We start from the raw sequence: 19,393 nt of genomic DNA, 5'->3' as shown, positions 1-19,393 counted from the left end.
GAAAAAATGGCACACTAGGCTGTAATGTCTCAAGTAAGAGGCTTACTTTCAACCTAATAATAGTATATTACTGTTCATAATATATAATATATATTTAGGTAAGTTATTATGTTATAAAAATATACAATCAAATCTTGTAAGAACTTTGAAATGACAGATGCCTGATAACTCTTTATGTAAACAGACTATAATAAAACTAGTTACTGGCTAAGTTCCATCAATTTTTTTTAATTCTCTTTGATTTTTTCTCCTGGTCTTCTGTTATCCTTTCTGCAGGTCGCTTCTTCAGCCCCTTCATTTTCCTGGTTTGTAATTTGCTTAGGTCTTGCTTCTGCATATGAATCCTTCCATAAGTTGTACCAAAAGTATCATGGGAGACATTTTTCTTCTTTTTTGGCTATAAAATAGAATATATATATTTAACGGTCTCTGCTATTATGAACTGGTAAAAAAAAAAGTCTAATGTACAAGTACGTTACTAATAATTTCCATTAGTGAGCACCCCTTCAATGTTACAGTCCATAGTCCTATCAACCTTTCTTCTCAAAATTCAAGTGTACATAGAAATTAATTGCGGATCTTGTTAAAATGCAGATCCTAATTCAGTAGGTCTAAGGTGGGACCTGAGATTCACTATTTCTAATCCCCAAGTAAATTGTCAGACCCCACACTCCAATAGACTACACTAACCTTTTTAACGTGCACTAAGAGAATTTCCTGTGTTTAAAGAATCGTGACTATCATATCTTTATTGGCATTCCAGAGATGCCATCTCTACTGGTCTTTTAAAACCATTCAAAAGTCAAAACATTTTTTACGCAAGTGTGGGCTACACATCCTGTGCTCTAAATCCCCAGTCTTCACAATGTCCAAAACAATTTTTCCTTTTGCTGAAAACGGGGAGCAGCCTTGGCTACCAGAAAGTTCTCAGCCACACTTGATCCTGGTTTCTGCAACTCTTTCATTATCCTTTATGGTTCGCTTATTTGCTTCCTCCTTTTCTTGTCTCTGAAAGTCTGATTTTATCTATTATATTGATCTCTTTAGTATGTCCTTTAATGGATGCCACAAGTCCTTTTTGGAAAGAGTAGAATAAACAATCCACAAGTCATGTACCTTAAGGGCTTTTGGCATTTTCATGGATAACTTATAAAGGTCATCTGAAGCCAGATGTGTCCTCCTCAGCACCAGATCTAATGAGGGTCCCATCTCTTCCAATTCAATCCGTGGTGTTCTGCAACCAGATTTCTTCAACAGCAGCCTTCGTGAAATAAGAAAAAAATGTTGCTCTGACTTTGATAAACATCCTATTCCCACCCAATATTTTTGTCCAAGAGAATTACAGTTCCACAAAATGATATAAAATCTTTAGAAAGGCTAAGCATCTTAACTACTTTACACATTTAGGCCAAGTGTATTATTTGATTCAGTTTAAAAAATAAAAAACTATACAATATTGTTGAGAAACAGCAAGTGAGATAGACAATTCTTCTAAGAAATGGAATCTTTTGATCTGACTTCATTTTACATTACGATTTACATAAGCATGAAAATAATTTTAATTGGATCTTTAAAACATTATGTTTAATGTTTCTCTAAGACCTATTTAGAATCAACTTTTCTCCACAGCACAGACATTTCCTGATCTCTATAGATTGGAATGAACTTTAAAATCTTAATATAACTACAACTTTCTGGATACCATATGTCCAAATAGCTCTGGATCTGGAAACATATGAGGGATATAGTGGGGAGGAGGGGAGACCAGCAAATTCTTTTTATGAGTGATACCACAAAAACAGCTGAAAGACTTGAAGATTATCCAAGCTGACTCAATTTGTTACAGTGGCCAGATCTCCATATGGAAAAACAGAAGTGACTGAGTAACAATGTTTATATAAGATCAGCTTTTTCACACAAAAGCTGGAGTGTACGAGAGGCAACAGGTGATACAAAAGAAGAAAAAAGAAAAGGAAAGCACAGTAAGGAATGCCCAGGAGAGCAGCAAACACCAGGAAGTGCGTGTGCAAATGCTCATTACCAGCCCTTCGGGCCTTAAGTGCGTCACATGCAGATGGCCAACCAATACAGTCCACCCATGGGAGGTGCATTTACTGGCCACAGGAAAAGTCACAGTGATAAATATGCTGTATAAGACACAGTAATTTATACCCAATTGAACAAGTCAAAAAAGAAAAATATCCCACCAGCCTAGAATACATAAAGAGCTGAAGTGTTAAAACAAAACAAAAAAAAGCTATATGAACATTAAATGATAAATAGATAAATGAATATTAGTATGGGACTTGAAGGGAGCAAGCACAGGGGAAAAGAGCCTAAAAGAGAGTCCTTAGGCAGCCATTCTCTTCATATGGTTCCAGGAGAGAGGAACACCTGTCTCAGGCTCACTAAGGGGAAAATATTTTTAGAAGCCAAAGTTGGCTGGTTCAGGGCATCTTCCCAAAGAGCTAATTCCAAGCATACAGGAGCAGTGATCATTTGACTGTCACATCACACATACTTCTGCATTTGCATCCACATTTTCAGTACCTCCAAATAAACCATATTTGTAATGCTGAACTCATATCAAGATTAGTATCTTGATGAACGTCAAGAAAAAAAGGGTTTAATCCACAACTTAAGAAACCAGAGATATTACATATAAAATTTCTATTAAAAAGTTTTCTACTGTTGCCCTGCCAGTGTAGCTCAGTTGGTTGGGTGTCATCCCGTGTACCAAAAGGCTGCTGGTTGGATTCTTGGTCAGGGCACGTGCCTGTGTTGCAGGCTCAATCCCCGGTTGGGGGTGTGCAGGAGGCAGCCAATCGATTTTTTTTTTTCTGTCTCTCTCCCCCTCTCCCTTCCTCTCTAATTAAAAAATCAATTAAAAAAATTTTTGTTAAGTTTTCTATTGCTTAAAATGCTCATTTTCAAGTAAGTGGAAAACCTGTCGATTCAGGAAAGTTCATATCATGCCTAATGGATTCAGATCACCCGAGTACCACTATATGTGGCAAAACTGCTTTAAAGCACCTTTTTATTTATAGAAGTGTCCTCCTAACAAAGTAATTTTTAATGGTATATAAAATTGTTTCCAAATAACTACATATGTTGCTATTTATCAAAGAACTAAGTTACAGTGCCATCCTGTCTATGTAAATGACCTAATCTTAATCACTTCACTGAGCATGCTTACTGCCAGAAACAGAAGGAAATGCTCTCTAGTTTTCAGTTCCCTGCACGTGGTTTCTGATGATAGGACTTATCATCCTTTCTCTTTATTAAGCTTTTAATAGTGATTTACTTACATATATTTAAGTATATCTTTATTGATTTCAGAGAGAGAAAGGGAGAGGGGGAGATAGAAACATCCATGATTAGAGTCACTGATCGGCTGCCTCCTGCACACCCCCGACTGGGGATCAAGCCCACAAACCCAGGCATATGCCCTTACCGGGAATCAAACCTCGATCTCCTGGATCATAGGTCAATGCTCAACCGCCCAGCCACGCCACCCCAACTAATAGTTATATTTAGAATCTAAAATTATCACTTGTTAATCCTTTAAAAAACAACCTCTTTACTCTTTTTCACAGGAAATGTATTAACAGAGGATTTATAAATGATTTTTGTGATCACACTAAGAAAAACAAAGACTATCGTTGACTCATTAAAAACAAGCAAAATTAAAACCATTTCCTTCACCTTCGCCCCATTATACACACTGCAACTTTTTTTTAAAGATACTGTAACCTCCCCAATCCAAGTTTTCATTTTCCATGGTTTCAGTTAGCCGTGGTCTACAGTGGTTCAAAAACAGAAAATAGAAAATTCCAGAAATAAACTATTCAGAAGTTTTAAACTGCACATTGCTCTAAGTAGCCTCCTGAAAGTTCACACCATCCTGCCCTGTCAGGCCCAGGACATCAGTCGTCCCTTTGCCCAGCATCCCCATGCCGTACAAGCTTCCTGACCGTCACGGAGCAGCCACTGCTCCTGTATGCTTAGAATTACCTTTGGGAAGATGCCCTGAACCGTCAAGGTATTGCAGTGCTTGTGTTCCAGTTACCCTTATTTTACTTAATAATGGCCCCAAAGTACAAGAGTAGTGATACTAACAGGCCAGATATGCCAAAGAGAAGCCATAAAGTGCTTCCTTTAAGGGAAAAGGTGAAAGCTCTCAATTCCATAGGAGGAAAAAAATCATATACTGAGGTTGCTCAGATCTATGGTAAGAATGAATCTTCTATCCATGAAATTACGAAGGAAAAAAACACCTATGCTGTCTTACCTCAAACTGCTAAGGTTAAGGCCATAGTGCTTGATAAGTGCTTAGTTAAGACTGAAAGAGATATTAAGTTGGTGGGTGGAAGACATGAAGAGAACACGTGTTCTGAATGACAGCAATGTGCTGCACCAGAAAACATCGAGCCTATCCGGGGACTTCAGCAAGGGATCTCCTAAAACAAGTGACTAAGTCATTTCCTGCAAGTAAGGGACGGTTATAGATTCAGGAATAGGTTTGGACTGAAAATATTTCAATTCCAGGCTTTCCTATCTCCAACCAAATATCTATTGCCCAGAACTTTTACATCGTATGCATCTCCATCTCAGATACTAACCTCAAACTTTCTTTTCCCTATAAGCTCTAAATCAAAAGTGACATTCAGTTCTGCAAGACCATATGGTACGAGATACAGGGACACAAAGACAAAGAGAACTCAGTTCCTTCCCTCTCAAATGGGCTCCAGCTATTAGACATGTTAATTTCCATATACTGTTAAATATTATTTGCATACTTCTTGAGAAAGACTGGCATTACCACTCTTATTCAAACTGTAATTTCCTTCTTTTCCTTCTTTGCATATCCCTCTCTTCTGCTGAGATTCTGTTCTCATTACTTAAACCCCTTGCCTAGTAGGGCATGTCTGCTTGTAAAGCTATGCTAACACTTCATGCTTTGCTTATTTCTCCCCACAAAACCTAACCAATGCCATTGCAAAGGCACACGTGGAAGTTACTAAAGATTTTCATATTAATGGCTCTGGACCCATATCAAATAAAGTCGTCTAAGAAATACAAACTGCCAGTCACATAAAAGGAAATAACTGTTATAGGATATACAGGAAGAGGTCAGTAGCACTGATCTATTTCCCCAGTAGGTCAGGTCAAGGGTTATAGTAATATAATTTCATGTTCAGAATTCCTTTCATCCAAGCTCAAAACCATTTTTATAAGCCTTACTAACCTTCACAAATAATGTGTATGAATATTACCTGTTACTTTTATCAATTGCTTAAGATCTGACGCACAGTAAAAGAGGTCAGGGCTCTGGACTAGTAGCTCAGTTGGTTAGAGGGTCATCCTTGAAGGGGGACAGGACCAAGTACAGCCTGCACAATGTCAGAGGAGCCACACTGTCAGACACTGTGATTTAGACCCAACGGAAGACAGAGAACCCAATTCTAAGTCTGTCATAGTCCCACCTCTACCTGCGCCCTCTTTCCCTCTTATAAAGGACCAATCTCAGAGGGACCTCAAAATTACCCAAATGGTATTGCTACATTTGCAAATGAAAGACAGAGGCCCTGAGAAGTGACCTGCCCACATCATGTGGCTGACCTCCAGCCCAGGGAGACAGGCCACTAACCTCAGAGGTGATGCTCATTCCTGGGAACAACTCTTTCTTCCCCTCCAAGAGTCACACGGCCTCTGGAGACTAAGCTAATCCATATACTCAGTCATTTTCCCAGTAGCAGTTAGTTCTCAATTATACTGTCCATTTTCTATTTCAAATCAATAGCTAACAGGCCTTATAGGGCATATATGAAACACCTGGAATTAAAATTTTACACTATGATTTTTACTCTCTGATTTTTAAAATTAAAATTTTTTTTTCCATTATAGGAGCTGCCATGCTAACCTAATAGTGATTCCACGAATTATATTTTTCTTGAAGTAAATGGGTACGTGGATGTGTACAGTTACATTTCTAATTTATCCTTGTTCAGAAGTCTGATTTCTTAATTCTTTTTTAATTTTTTCCCTGTGCTTCTTTTTTTCTTTACAAATTAATCTTTCTTTTCACTAAATACAAGTTCTGACACTTTCTTTGAAACTGTTCACTATGAGAGAGTTTTTAAGGTATTATTAGTCATTTCATCTGTATCCTCATGGTCTTCTTGTTTAACAAAAAATTATGTCAGTGATTATTCATCTTTTATTTCTTGTTCTCTAAATAGGAGATACCAACTTTATAATAAAATATACTCTTAAAAGCCTCAAAATCAAGTTGGAAAATTCAAACAACAGATTTAAAGGGTTTTCAAGTTTAACAAGCCAAAAATGGTTATAAAATCCTTGATTATATCTTGTAGTCATGTGGATATTTTATTGCATTTCCTTCTATTATTACTGAAAGGAGAGGAAAATAGAAAAACACAAGTGGTGGTATTAGTCATATGGTAAGAAGAACTGAGTATCTCTGACTCAATACAGTTGAGACAAAGATGGAAATTATTGACAGAAGAGACGAATATTCAGTTTCATTTGGATGCTTACTGGACATAAGCTGGTCAATCACGTATCAACACTGAGGCTTCTAGGCTGCCCTGCCATGCCACAGCGCAAAATAACCATCAGCCTGAATCTGATGTTCAAAGGCAGGCAGTTTGTCAAAGTCAATGTACTCTCTAGGCTCTATCAACTCAAAAGGTACAACTGTAGCATGTCATCAAGCATTTTAATAAAAACAAAATCAGCTTGTTAAGATTTATACTGTGGTGGGGGTGGGGCAGAAGGTCTACGCTGAAGAAAGAGGGCAAATGAATCTAGGCACTGAGTCTCATTTCTTTCAGACTCCATTTTTTTAGACTCAGGGTTTTAAGATTTGCTTTGGCTGGTGTAGGTCTTGTGGCTTGGTGCTCTAAATCTAGTCAAGAAAAATAAGGACACTGCGTAAAAGTAGGGAGGGTCAAGACTGCATTAGTGTTCTAAGCTCAGAGGGAGTGCAGCGCTAGGTGCTCCAGGGACCTGGAAAAGTAGGGTTTCTGACAGAAGTGAGCAGGGGAATGAAAGACTTGAGGACCAGCACAGAATAGCCACTGCTATTCTGCAAACTTTCCAAACAAACTTTTGGCCCAAAATCAATTCTAAGTTTGAGCTCTATAAAACAGTCACACTAAAATACTAACCATGGGGATTAATAGAAACATGCTAAGAAATGCACTTACTTATAGCTTCGAAAGTAAATCTTCCCATTCAGTGCAGTGAAGTGAAGGACACAGTCTAAACCGGCCAGGCGGATATTTGAAACTGTGGGGCCTCTGAAAAAATCTAAAAGCACACATTAAATTGTTTAAAAAAAAGACTAACATGCTTTTAAAATTCAGTTATAAACAGCTGCATTCTAAATGCTCTGGTTTGTACCAATACTTATCTAAAAAGATAAGATAGATAGCATAAAACTAATCCCTGAAAACTGTCTGATTGTTCATCCCACCCCTCTACTAATCCCAACTATTTCTCTGTTTAGTTTATTAAGCCATTTTAATTTTTCAGTTTTGAAGTTCTTCCTCTAAACCAATGCTCAGCACAGAAGTGTCATATTTACCATAGATATTAACTACCATGACGTAGAATTTTAACCTATAAGACAGGTAGGTTAAGATGACAAATTTCTATAAAAGTGGCTGTTAAAACACTGGCTATTAAATTAAATGAGGGTTTGTTTTATGGCAGAGGCCAACAAGCAAGAAAAGTCTAACAAGAAGTTTCAATTATATGAACAAAGGATAAAAAAACTAAATTGTTAAAGGCAGAAAAGAACCAACATCAGTGATTACGCTTTCCCCCCCCAAAGATTGATAATCATACCACTGGTGGCACATGAGATGATTTTAAATGATATACAAGCAATATAATTTACTATATTATTTATTTTATCATATACTATTTTTAATTCATTGTAGGAACATAAACTTCCCTTTTAAAAAGGAAACCACTCTTACTCAACACAGACTGGAAGTCCTAGCCACAGCGATTAGACAAGAAGAAAACATAAAAGGCATCCAAATTAGAAAGGAGAAAATAAAACGGTCATTATTTGCAGACAACATGATATTATACATAGAAAATCCTAAAGACACCACCAAAAAACTATTAGATTTAATAAATGAATTCAGCAAGGTAGCAAGATACAAAATCAACACCCCAAAATCGATGGCATTTTTATACACCAATAATGTACTCTCAGAAAGAGAAACTAAAAAAAAAATCCCATTTACCATTGCAACTAAAAAAATAAGATACCTAGGAACAAACTTAACCAAAGATACAACAGACCTGTACTTGGAAAACTACAGTACACTAAAAAAAGAAATAGAGGAAGATATAAACAAATGGGGAAATATACCATGTTCATGGATTGGAAGAATTAACACCATTAAAATGCCCATACTATCCAAAACAATCTATAAATTCAATGCAATCCCTATTAAAATACCAACAGCATATTTCACAGATCTAGAAAAAACACTTCAAAAATTTATATGGAACCAAAAAACACCCCAAATAGCCATGGCAGTCTTGAGAAAAGAACAAAGTTGGAGGGATCACAATACCAGATATCAAGTTATACTACAAAGCCAACGTAATCAAAACAGCCTGGTACTGGCACAAGAACAGACATACAGAGCAGTGGAACAGAACAGAGAACCCAAGAATTGACAGACGCCATTATGGTCAATATTAATTGACAAAGGAGGCAAGAACATACAGTGGAGTAAAGACAGTCTCTTCAATAAATTGTGGTGGGAAAATTGGACAGGTACATGGGAAAAAATGAAACTAGACCACTAACTTACACCATACAAAACTAAACTCAAAATGAATAAAGACTTAAATGTAAGACATGAAACTATAAAAATCCTAGAAAATGTAGGCAGCAAAATCTGACATCTCTTATAGTAATATGTTTGCTGACACATCCCCTAGGGCAGGAGAAACAAAGGAGAAAATAAACAAATGAGACTATATCAAAATAAAAAGCTTCTGCACAGCAAAATAAACCATCAACAAAACAAAAAGGGAGCCCACTGTATGGGAGAACATATTTGCCAATGACACATCTGATAAAGGGTTAATATCCAAAATATATAAGGAACTCATACAACTTAACAAAAGGAAGACAACCCAATTAAAAAGTGGGTAAAGGACCTAAATAGACACTTCTCCAAAGAGGACATACAGATGGCTGTAGATGGCTAAGAAACATATGAAAAAATGCTCAACGTAGCTAATCATCAGAGAGATGCAAATTAAACCCACAATGAGGTATCACTTCACACCTGTCAGAATGGCTACCATCAACAAATCAAGAAATGACAAGTGCTGGCAAGGGTGTAGACAAAAGGGAACCCTAATATACTGCTGGTGGGAATGCAGACTGGTGTGGCCACTATGGAAAAGCAGTATGGAGTTTCCTTAAAAAATGAAAAGTTAACCTGCCATTTAACCTAGTGATCCCACTTCTAGGAATATATCCTGAGAAACCTGAAACACCAATCACAAAGAACTTATGCCCTCCATGTTCATAGCACAATTTACAATAGCCAAGATCTGGAAACAGTCCAAGTGCCCATCAGTAGATGAGCAGATAAAAAAACTGTGGCACATTTACACCATGGAATACTATGCAGCTATAAAAAAGAAGGATCATTTATCCTTTGGCACAACAAGGAGGGAATTGGAGAATATTATGCTAAGTGAAATAAGCCAGTCGAGAAAGACAAATACCACATGATCTTGCTTATATGTGGAATGTAATAAACAAAATGAACTGATGAACCAAATGGACCCAGAGACATAGAGCATGGAACAGACTGGGGGACCTCAGAGGGAAGGTGGGGAGGGGAGAATGGGTAGGAAGAGATTAACCGAAGAACTTATATGTTTATAAGCATAACCCATGGACACAGACATTGGCATGGGGATGCCTGGGGGTGGGTGCGGGTGGAGGGGATCAATGGGGGCAAAAGGGGGACATCTGTAATATTTTCAACAATATTTCAACAATAAAGATAAGAGAAAAAAAACTATAATATTTTCTCTAAGTTACAAGTCTAAGGGAAACTAGAAATGCTACTGGCAAAAAAAAAAAAAAAGGGGGGGGTAATTTAAAGAAAAATCCCCAGTGAACAATACTATGAGTACTAACTACATGGACTTTGCTAAAGCTATGAAGGCAGCACATGAATGAAAGAAGTCTGGAAAACAGCAATCAAGATTGGTCCCTACATTTTACTGCTAAAAGGATTAAACCCCAAGGAGGATAAATGGAAATACACCGATAACATTTAATAAGAAAAATGTATACATAAGTTTACCCAACTTAATTCCTTAGGAAGAGCTGCCCCGAGGAAAGTGATGCAGTAAACAGGAAATCTCATTCTGTCCCAATCTGTAGCCACCCAGCATTTTTCTTCCCTCTTCCCATTAGCTCATAAGATAAGGCTTATCTCCATGTGCATGGACATATATATCTTTTTTGTTTGCTTTTCCTTTCTTGTGGTTAACTGAAAGAAAATCACAGCACTTAATATGCATGCACATGTATACACCACCCTTCCCTACTACACCAAACAAAAATCCCTCAGGAATATTTTTATAAACCAAGTACATACTTTTTCAAGGTATTTGATTTAAATTTTCATCATAATTTATGAATAGCTTTTCCATGATTTTGCCAAAACCTGACTATTCTGCAGTGGTCAAGTTACTAAAGCCCCACTCCTTGTTGTGGAGGCATTACTGAAGCCATAGTTATTCTAGGAACCAAGATATGTACATTTCAGTCTCTGCTAAAATAGCTTTTGTAATGCAAAACTTGCAGGCATATGTTTTTTCCATAGCTTTTTAAAAAAATTTTTTTTTTAATGGTTTTGCCTGGCCGGGCGTGGCTCAGTAGTTGAGTGTCAACCTAGGATCCAGGCGATCGGGGTTCAATTCCCGGTCAGGGCACATGCCCAGGTTGTGGGCTCGATCCCCAGTCAGGGGGGTTCAGGAGGCAGCCAAACAATGACTCTCTCATCATTGATGTTTCTATCTCTCGCTCCCTTTCCTTTCCTCTCTCTGAAATCAATAAAGATATATTTTTTTAAAAATCTTTAAAATTGGTTTTAAAGAAAGGAGGAGAGGAAGAGAGAAACATCGATCTTCTGCCTCCTGCATGCCCCCTACTGGGCATCGAGCCTGCAACCCTGGCATGTGTCCTGACAGGGAAATGAACCAGCAACCTCCCGGTACAGTGGACTACGGTCAACCAACTGACCCACTGAGGCCAGCGCTGCTTTTCCCATAAGCTTTTAAGAATGAAAAGAAAAAAAAGAGAAATGAAAGTAGAAAGTTTTAAGAACATTGACTCTTACACACCACATACAAAAATTAATTCAAAATGGATCATAAACCTAAATGTAAATCTAAAACTATTAAGACTTCAAAAAAAAAATATAAGAAGAATCTTTGCAATCTTAGGATAAGCAAAGGTTTCTTAAATAAAACACAGTAAGAACATATCAGTAGAGAAAAAAATGTCTCAAAGAGATGTCCCAAAAAATTAAATAATTCTGCTCTTTGAAAGATATTGTTAAAACAAAAAGGCTGGGAGAAAATATTCAAAGATTATATATCACACATAGAAGGACAAAGGATTTCTCCCTCTCTTTTCCTCTCTCTCACACACACACAAGCGTGCACACATACACACCCCTGCCTTATTACTCAATAATAATAAGACTAAACACAGAACTAAAAAAATTCTGGCAAAGATTTGAATAGACACTTCACCAAAGATATATGAATGGCCAATAAGCACATGAAAAGATGTCAAACATCATTAGTCATTAGAAAATACAAATTAAAACTGCAAGAATACCAATACTTTATTTTGTAGATCTGGCTTTGGGAACACATTACTATCAGTATACAACACACATTAGAATAACTAAAATGAAAAGGAATGGTCTACCAAGCATTGGCAAGAAGTCAGAGTAACTGGAGCTCTCATACACTGTTAGTGGGAATGTAAAATGGGACAACCTCATTGGAAAGCAGTTTGGCAGTTTCTTAAAATGTTAGACATACACTATTCAAATGACTCTACCATTCTATTCCTAGATATTTACCCAACAGAAATGAAAACATATGCCCTTACAGAAATTTGTATATAAATATTCATAGCAGCCCTACTGATAATAGTCAAAAGCTGGAATCAACCTAAATGTCTATTGGCTGATGAAGGAATAAATAAATTATGGACTAGCTATAAATGGAATACTGCTTGGCAATAAAAAGAAATGACTACTGATACACACAACAACACAGATGAATCTAAAAAAAATTAGGTGAAGAAGCCAGAAAAGTACACACTATACAATTCCATTTACCTAAAATTCTAGAAAATGCAAACTAACCTATAATTAGCACAGAAAGCACAACAGTGTTCGCTTAGAATAGAGAAAAAGGATGGACTGCAACCCTGGCCGGGTGGCTCAGCTGGTTGGAGTGTCACCCCATACACCAAAAGGTCGTGGGTTTGATTCCTGGTCAAGGCAACCAAACATTTCTCTCTCTCCTCTCTCTCTAAAATCAGTATTAAAAAAAACAAAAACATATCCTCGGGTAAGGAAAGAAAAAAGATGGATTGCAAAGTGTTGCATCCAACAAGGAACTGGTCCACACCAAGGTCCTAGTAAAGAACTGTACAGCCCTGGCTGGTGTAGCTCAGTGGATAGTGCTGGCACGAGCACCGCAGGGTCTTGAGTTTGATTCCTGCTCAAGGCCACATGCCTGGGTTGCAGGTTCAATCCCTGCCCCTAGTCCGGGCATGTGCAGGAGGCAACCAACCAACCAACCAACCAATCAATCTCTCTCTCCCCGCCCTTCCACTTTCTCGAAAAAAAAATAAAAAGAAAAAAAAATAAATGGAAAAAATACCCTCAAGTGAGGATTAACAAATACTAACAATAAAATAAAAGGAGGAGTTTTCACTGGCTGAACTCCAAAGCCAAAAAAAAAAATAAAACAATTACTGTATTGTGCTCATTGACAGCACATGGTACTAACGGTGGTACGAGTCCCACCAGGCCACAAGAAGGGGGCCAAGCTGGCTCCTGAGGAGGAAAAGATTTTAAACAAACAAACAAAAAATAATCAAAGAAAATTCAGAAGAAATGTGATGAAAGAAAAAAGAATAATCAGCACTCTTCTACAGGAGTAGTTCCAGCAGGGCAAGTTTCTGGCATGCATCGCTCCAAGACGAGGCCAATACGGCTGAGCAAGTGGCTACATGCTTGAGGGCAAGAAGCTGGAGTTATAGCTGAGGAAAATCAAGGCCCAGAAAGGCAAATAAATCCCTCTCCCTCCTATCTTAGCTCATGCAATAAACGTGTTTATTGTTAAAAAGAAAAATTAGGATGGCTGAACCTAAAAATAGGTATTTACTGGTTTTTGGTAAAGAAAGTAGGACCCACTAAAATTAACCACAAATCTATATAATATTTAAGAAAGCAAAACAGAAATAAAATCCAGGATGAACAAAATGGGTACCTGCCGTGAAAATACTGAAGAAGTTAACTTTTCTTTCTGGCCAGTCATACACACACACACACACACACACACACAGCTTCCTAGAAGGAAGAAAGCCTTTGATAAAATTCTCTTTCCCTACTGCTCTACTTTATTTCGTTTGAACACAAAACATAAGCCAGAAGTCTGCAGCCACCTTACCTCATATTTGTATTAAAAATTCAATTTCCCTTGGTACCCAACAATCTCACTCCATTCCTCTACCTTTCTTTCTTCTTTCCCTAGATCCCTTTATTGTTTCACTCCCTCCCCTCATCACTGAAATATATGGATATTCCTGCCACCTAGTGGAAGCACAAAATAAGAGCAAGTTTTTATAAAAAGTATTTAAACAAAAGCAAACAAAGCATTCTCCCTTACAACAAATTATAAGTACTACCCTCACTGACAATAGTTAGAAGAACTAGGGGAATAAAGGGCAGGAAATCTGGGCCAATGCAGTACAAGTAATAGTAATCTTAGCTTAGCTAGAAAAACACCCTTGATATTTTTGGGTGCGTAATATTAAAGGAAAGAAATGTTGGTCATTGTCTTTCATATATGATTTTTTTTAAATTCATGAAAAATAAAGGGAAGAACCTATAGCAAAGACTCTGCAGGGCTCTTGTTCACCACCACATGATGGATAGTAGAGGCAGAAAAGTTTTGGGTTTTGATTCTGGCTCACCTACTTAATAGCTCTTAACCTCTCTGAGCCTCCATTTTCCCACCTGTGAAATGGAATGTCGCCAAAATCAGGAGCTTTAGAAAGGATTAAATAGGTTATAGTGGTACTCAGTTTTCTTTTCTTTTTTTAATATATTTTTATTGATTTCAGAGAGAGGAAAGGAGAAGGAGAGAGAGAGATAGAAACATCAATGATGAGAGAGTCATTGATCGGCTGCCTAGCCCGCAACCCAGGCATGTGCCCTGACCGGGAATCAAACCCCGATCGCCTGGATCCTAGGTCGATGCTCAACCGCAGAGCCACACGCAGCCAGGCGGTACTCAGTTTTCTGAAAAGTCATTTAGTAATAAGAGAAATGAGAAGTTCTGAAAATTGTAAACCCAGCACTAAGACCATAAATAATCCCAATAAGAAAAACTGAAAGTGGTATGTCTGTCCACAAACCTTTTCTAGTCAACTCAGAACTGTAAAGAGCATGTATACAATTTATTTATAATATATACACCACCAACTTTTCAAAAGTGATCTAAGGCCAAGTATATAAAAATCCAAAAGGGCAACCAAAAAAGTCAATGGCTTAGCTTGCAAGCTTGTAAGAACGATGCAAGAGAAGTTCAAATGAAATAAGTTTAAACTTGAGATAATGCTGAGTATCAGAAGTGTTTGTAGCTCTAGGTACAAACTAAATTTCTTTCCAGAGTTAGAAAAGAGCTGCAGATGTGATTGCAGAATATTAACTATTAGTAACAGTTAAGAAATCACGGAGAACAATTATGCCAGCTTTTCAAAAAAAGGAAGAAAAAGTGGTTCAAAACTGGTAAAATTAATGTCAATCCCAGACGATGGCAATAACTATACACTGGATTTTAAGAAGGTGATTTGTGAACACATAGGAAAGAATGTGGTCGTTACATAGAGTGTTAGGAACTAGCATATCTCACTAAGAATAAGTCATCTATGAAACAATATTACAAGGTTATTGTGAGAATGAAGCAAAATATATAACATACCTAGCATACACTTGGCACTTAAGATAACAATAATTAAATAAAAGGAGCTGGGGGGCTCACTGAGGATTTCCTGGGAAAGAAATAAAATTTGCAAGAACAGAAGCAAGCATATAAATAAGCATGAAATCAGAAAAAACAATAGGAATATGGATAACATATTTTCAATAAACCACTTTTAATGGAAAAGAAAGGAAGAAAATTGGAGGAGATCAAGAAAGCAAGTTTCAGTATGAAAAGCATCATATATCAGATTAAGAAAAACTAGTAGAGGTTTTTAATGGAAAGTGAATGATGTAATAACCACCTTGAAAATTGAACTTTTCAATTTTCTAAACTGAATTTAATGATGTCAAAAATGACAGAAGATGGGTGTGAGGGTTTTATAAAGTGTAAAATGCTATATAAATAGTTTGATACCAAAGTTACTATAGCATCAAGAATGTAATAATGACCTATAGAGTAAAACATCCCTTTAGCTCTCCCCTGTTAGTGAGGAATAAAGAAAATAATGAAAAGAGAAGAAACCAAAAAGAAAAAGTTGTATACCTAGAGTGACATGGCAAAGCACCACCGATGACAGTCAGATTGCGTACCTGAGCTACCCTGTGCATAAGTATTAAAACACTTACCAATGAGAAGGCTTTTTAGCCTTCGGTAGTCTTCTGTTACATCAAAATCATTACCAGCAAATATTAACATGGGTTTTGTTCCCTCAGGGCATTTACTATTCTACGAAACAAAAAATGTAATTATATAATTATCAAGTCTAAATTGTTTAATTGAGGATTTAAAAAGTAGTTTAATACTGCTCAGCCGGGTGTCACTCAGCGGTTGAGCATCGGCCTAGGATCCAGGAGATCGGGGTTTGATTCCAGGTCAGGGCACATGTCCAGGTTGCGGGCTCGGCAGCCGATCAATGACTCTCTCATCATTGATGTTTCTATCTCTCTCTCTCCCCCCCCCTTTCCTCTCTCTGAAATCAATAAAGATACATTAAAAAAAAAAAAAAAAAGTAGTTAATACTTATATGTAATGATTCATTTTCAGATTTCCTAAACTGTCCTAAAACTAGTCTATGAATGCTGATTTTAGACTTAAAACCAGAGTCGGGATTTTTAAACTTACAGATTTTTATATTAAAAATAATTTTTCATTCCACTCCTTCAGTTGCCAAATGAAAAAGTGGCCAAAGAAAGACATAAACTACCTGTTAACATTATTCTATGCAAAGAATAAAATATAAAGTTAAACTTGCTTAAAAAACAAACAAAAAACATAGCCCTCTAATAGTCAAAATAAATTTAATTTCTTTGAATTATTTGTACTGCTGTGCCTTTCCTACTGTATCACATAAACAGTATTTTTAAATGAAACATAAACTACCAACTAAACATTCACATGGGAAACAATATAATTTTATACAAGCCATAGAAAGTATGTGCTAATCCTCAGCAGGGTTGAAGCTCTTACTGGAAAAAGTATTTTGTTCAGTTCTGGATTTTCTACACCAAGAAGAATGTGATGTAAGTAATAAGAGGATTTAGATTTAAAAGCTACTGAAGTTAAAGAAAATCAAATAGAAAAAAACTCTTTAACTGAAGGATTAATTTATAAAGAAAGGTAAACAGCTGTTGTCTGAGCTTCCCAATGATTCTAATACCTCTGCTCTGACATCAATCAAGATTATCCAAATCCGGCAAAAATACTTTTAAAAAAAGAAGAAAAAAACTGGAAAAAAAACAAACATCCCCTACTGTAGGACCAAAAGCCACCTGTTGCTGCTTCCCTAGTCATCAAACCACTCTTGTTGGCATTCTCTGCTTCCAAATCCTGAAACTTAACTGTCTACTTAGGAGATGTGCCTAAGGCCTGTCTGTCTGATCAAGGGCCTAAATGGACTTTCCAGATCCAATGACTCCACTGTGCTCCATCTGTCCTAACTGGCCCTCCTACTGCTACCCCTAGGTCTACAGAGGTTATTCAAATACTAAGAGAAAGTGAGGAAACACCAACTACAACTTTGGCTTTCAAACCATCCTGGCCACAATGCATAGCAATAAAGAATATTATTTTAAGTCATGACCCAAAATACACATCATAAAAATATAATTAAACAAATTATGTGAAACAGAACTTATCATGTAGATCACTGATATTTTTCACAATGTAAAACCACTGGAACTAGAAGAAACTACAACAGAAGAGCTTTATTCCAACAGCCTGAAAGGTACTATAATTTTAAATACTATATAAATACCATGATATAGTATAATAAAAATACTATAATTATGAAGTCCTTGAACTAACCTACTTAAGTGTTATTAAAAAAAAAAAAAACAGAAAAATAATTCTAATAAATTATAAACTTTTCAAATAAAATATCCTAGGAAAGTGTGATATAAGTTATACTACCTAATATAACATCAACTAGCCTTAAATTTTAATCATCTCACTCATTAAGGTTTATTTTATACAGAAACCTCCCAGAAGTTTGGCCATCTTAGAAAACAGGCTCCCAGAATAATCACGCCATTTCCTGGTAACATCTAATCTAACGTTGCTTAAGAATTAACAGAGGGCCTGGCCAGGTGTGGCTCAGTGGTTGAGCATCGACCCAGGATCCAGGAGATCGGGGATCGATTCCTGGTCAGGGCACATGCCCGGGTTGCGGGCTCCATCCCCAGCTGGGGGCATGCAGGAGGCAGCTGATCAGTGACTCTCTCATCATTGATGTTTCTCTCTCTCTCTCTCCCCCTCCTTTCCTCTCTCTGAAATCAATAAAGATATGTTTAAAAAATAAAATAAAATAAATCTTATCTAAAAAAAAAGAATTAACAGAGGGATGAGGCTTGGCAATAAAAGTAGGCAAGTGAAATAGGAAATACCTGGTGAAGATGTCTTGAAAATGAGGCCGAGTAAAGAGAGAATAAATATAAGGAAAAAGTAGAACAAAATATGCAATCCAGCCCTGGCTAGCATGGTAAGTGGTTAGAGCGTGAGCCTCTGGACCAAAGGGTCTTGGGTTCGATTCCTGGTCAAGGGCACATGCCTATGTTGCAGGTTCATTCCCCGGCCCCAGCTGGGGTGTGTGGGGGAGGCAACCAATTGGTGTATCTCTCTCACATAGATGTTTCTCTCTCTCTCACCCTCCTTCCCTCCCTTCCACTCTCTAAAAAAAAAAAAAAAATCAATGGAAAAAATATCCTCGGGTGAGGATTAACAAAAAACAAAAACAGAAAAACATGCAATCTAAAACAGACTAAAACCTGTAACCAAATACTGGGGTAAAAAGTGAAGGGCTGAATAACAGTCTATGCAGGGATTGCCAATGTAAGCATATACTCAGCAATTAATGAATTTTGTAGTTATGGATATGCTCCATGAGTGAAAATTTAGTCTTCAGTTTAAATGGTTATTGTTAAGAATGAGCCCTGAAAAACAATTCATGGTCCAGTTTACAAGCTGCAGTGATAGAAGTATTTCTTTGCTTTGGAAGTGAAGTGGAAAGAGTAGAGGGGTTGGCATGCAGGCAATAGTCAGTGCTCATGCCCACTAACTGGTGACCAAGCTAGCAGCAGTGGCAAAGGTAAAATGGGGACATCTGCTGGGACTTGTGCACAGCCCCAAAGAAAAACTGTAAAGAGTGATGGCTTCCCATAATAAAGCACCACTGTTTACACACGTTACAAAATGCCTTCCAAAACAGTATTTTCAATAAGCATTTTCACGTATATTATCTCAGCTGATGTTATACCTACTCAATACTTGATTGTAATTGAGGGTCCTGGAAGTAACTGACTTTATCAGGTAATAAATCCTCTAAATGGCCAAGACAGGCCTCAAACCCCAGTGTTCAGCCTCTGAATCCAATCTCAGGCTCTGTTCTACACTGTACCTGCGGAAGCTGCGGCAGCTAAGTGGGGACCTGGTAAAGGCCTTTTCTCAAACCCACAGGAAGCCTGAAAGTCATGCCCTCTTCCTCTTTTTAGAGGAGGTTGGGAAAAGGAGTTATTATATATTTGTTACAATTCTTTCAACTATATCGCAAACCTCAAAGACCCATAAACTGAGA

General features: G+C 37.2%; 1 protein-coding gene across 1 annotated transcript in view; it reads right to left on the bottom strand.

Moving 5' to 3' along the window:
- Nucleotides 1–208: 208 nt before the first annotated feature.
- The window catches only part of RPF2 (ribosome production factor 2 homolog), a 32,122-nt gene continuing 12,937 nt past the window's right edge, over nucleotides 209–19,393 (bottom strand). Inside the window, exons 7-10 of the mRNA XM_081139817.1 lie at nucleotides 15,951–16,050; nucleotides 7,233–7,335; nucleotides 1,117–1,261; nucleotides 209–397 (exon numbers count right to left, since the gene is read on the bottom strand). Of these exons, the coding sequence (XP_080995943.1) occupies nucleotides 218–397; nucleotides 1,117–1,261; nucleotides 7,233–7,335; nucleotides 15,951–16,050 (528 nt within the window). The 3' untranslated portion in view covers nucleotides 209–217. The remainder of the gene's footprint in view (nucleotides 398–1,116; nucleotides 1,262–7,232; nucleotides 7,336–15,950; nucleotides 16,051–19,393) is intronic.

Source organism: Miniopterus schreibersii, assembly GCF_964146895.1.
Source record: "Miniopterus schreibersii genome assembly, chromosome: 6".
Taxonomy (NCBI): Eukaryota; Metazoa; Chordata; class Mammalia; order Chiroptera; family Miniopteridae; genus Miniopterus; species Miniopterus schreibersii.
Note: the sequence above shows the minus strand (reverse complement) of the source record. Positions and strands in the feature narration are given on the sequence as shown.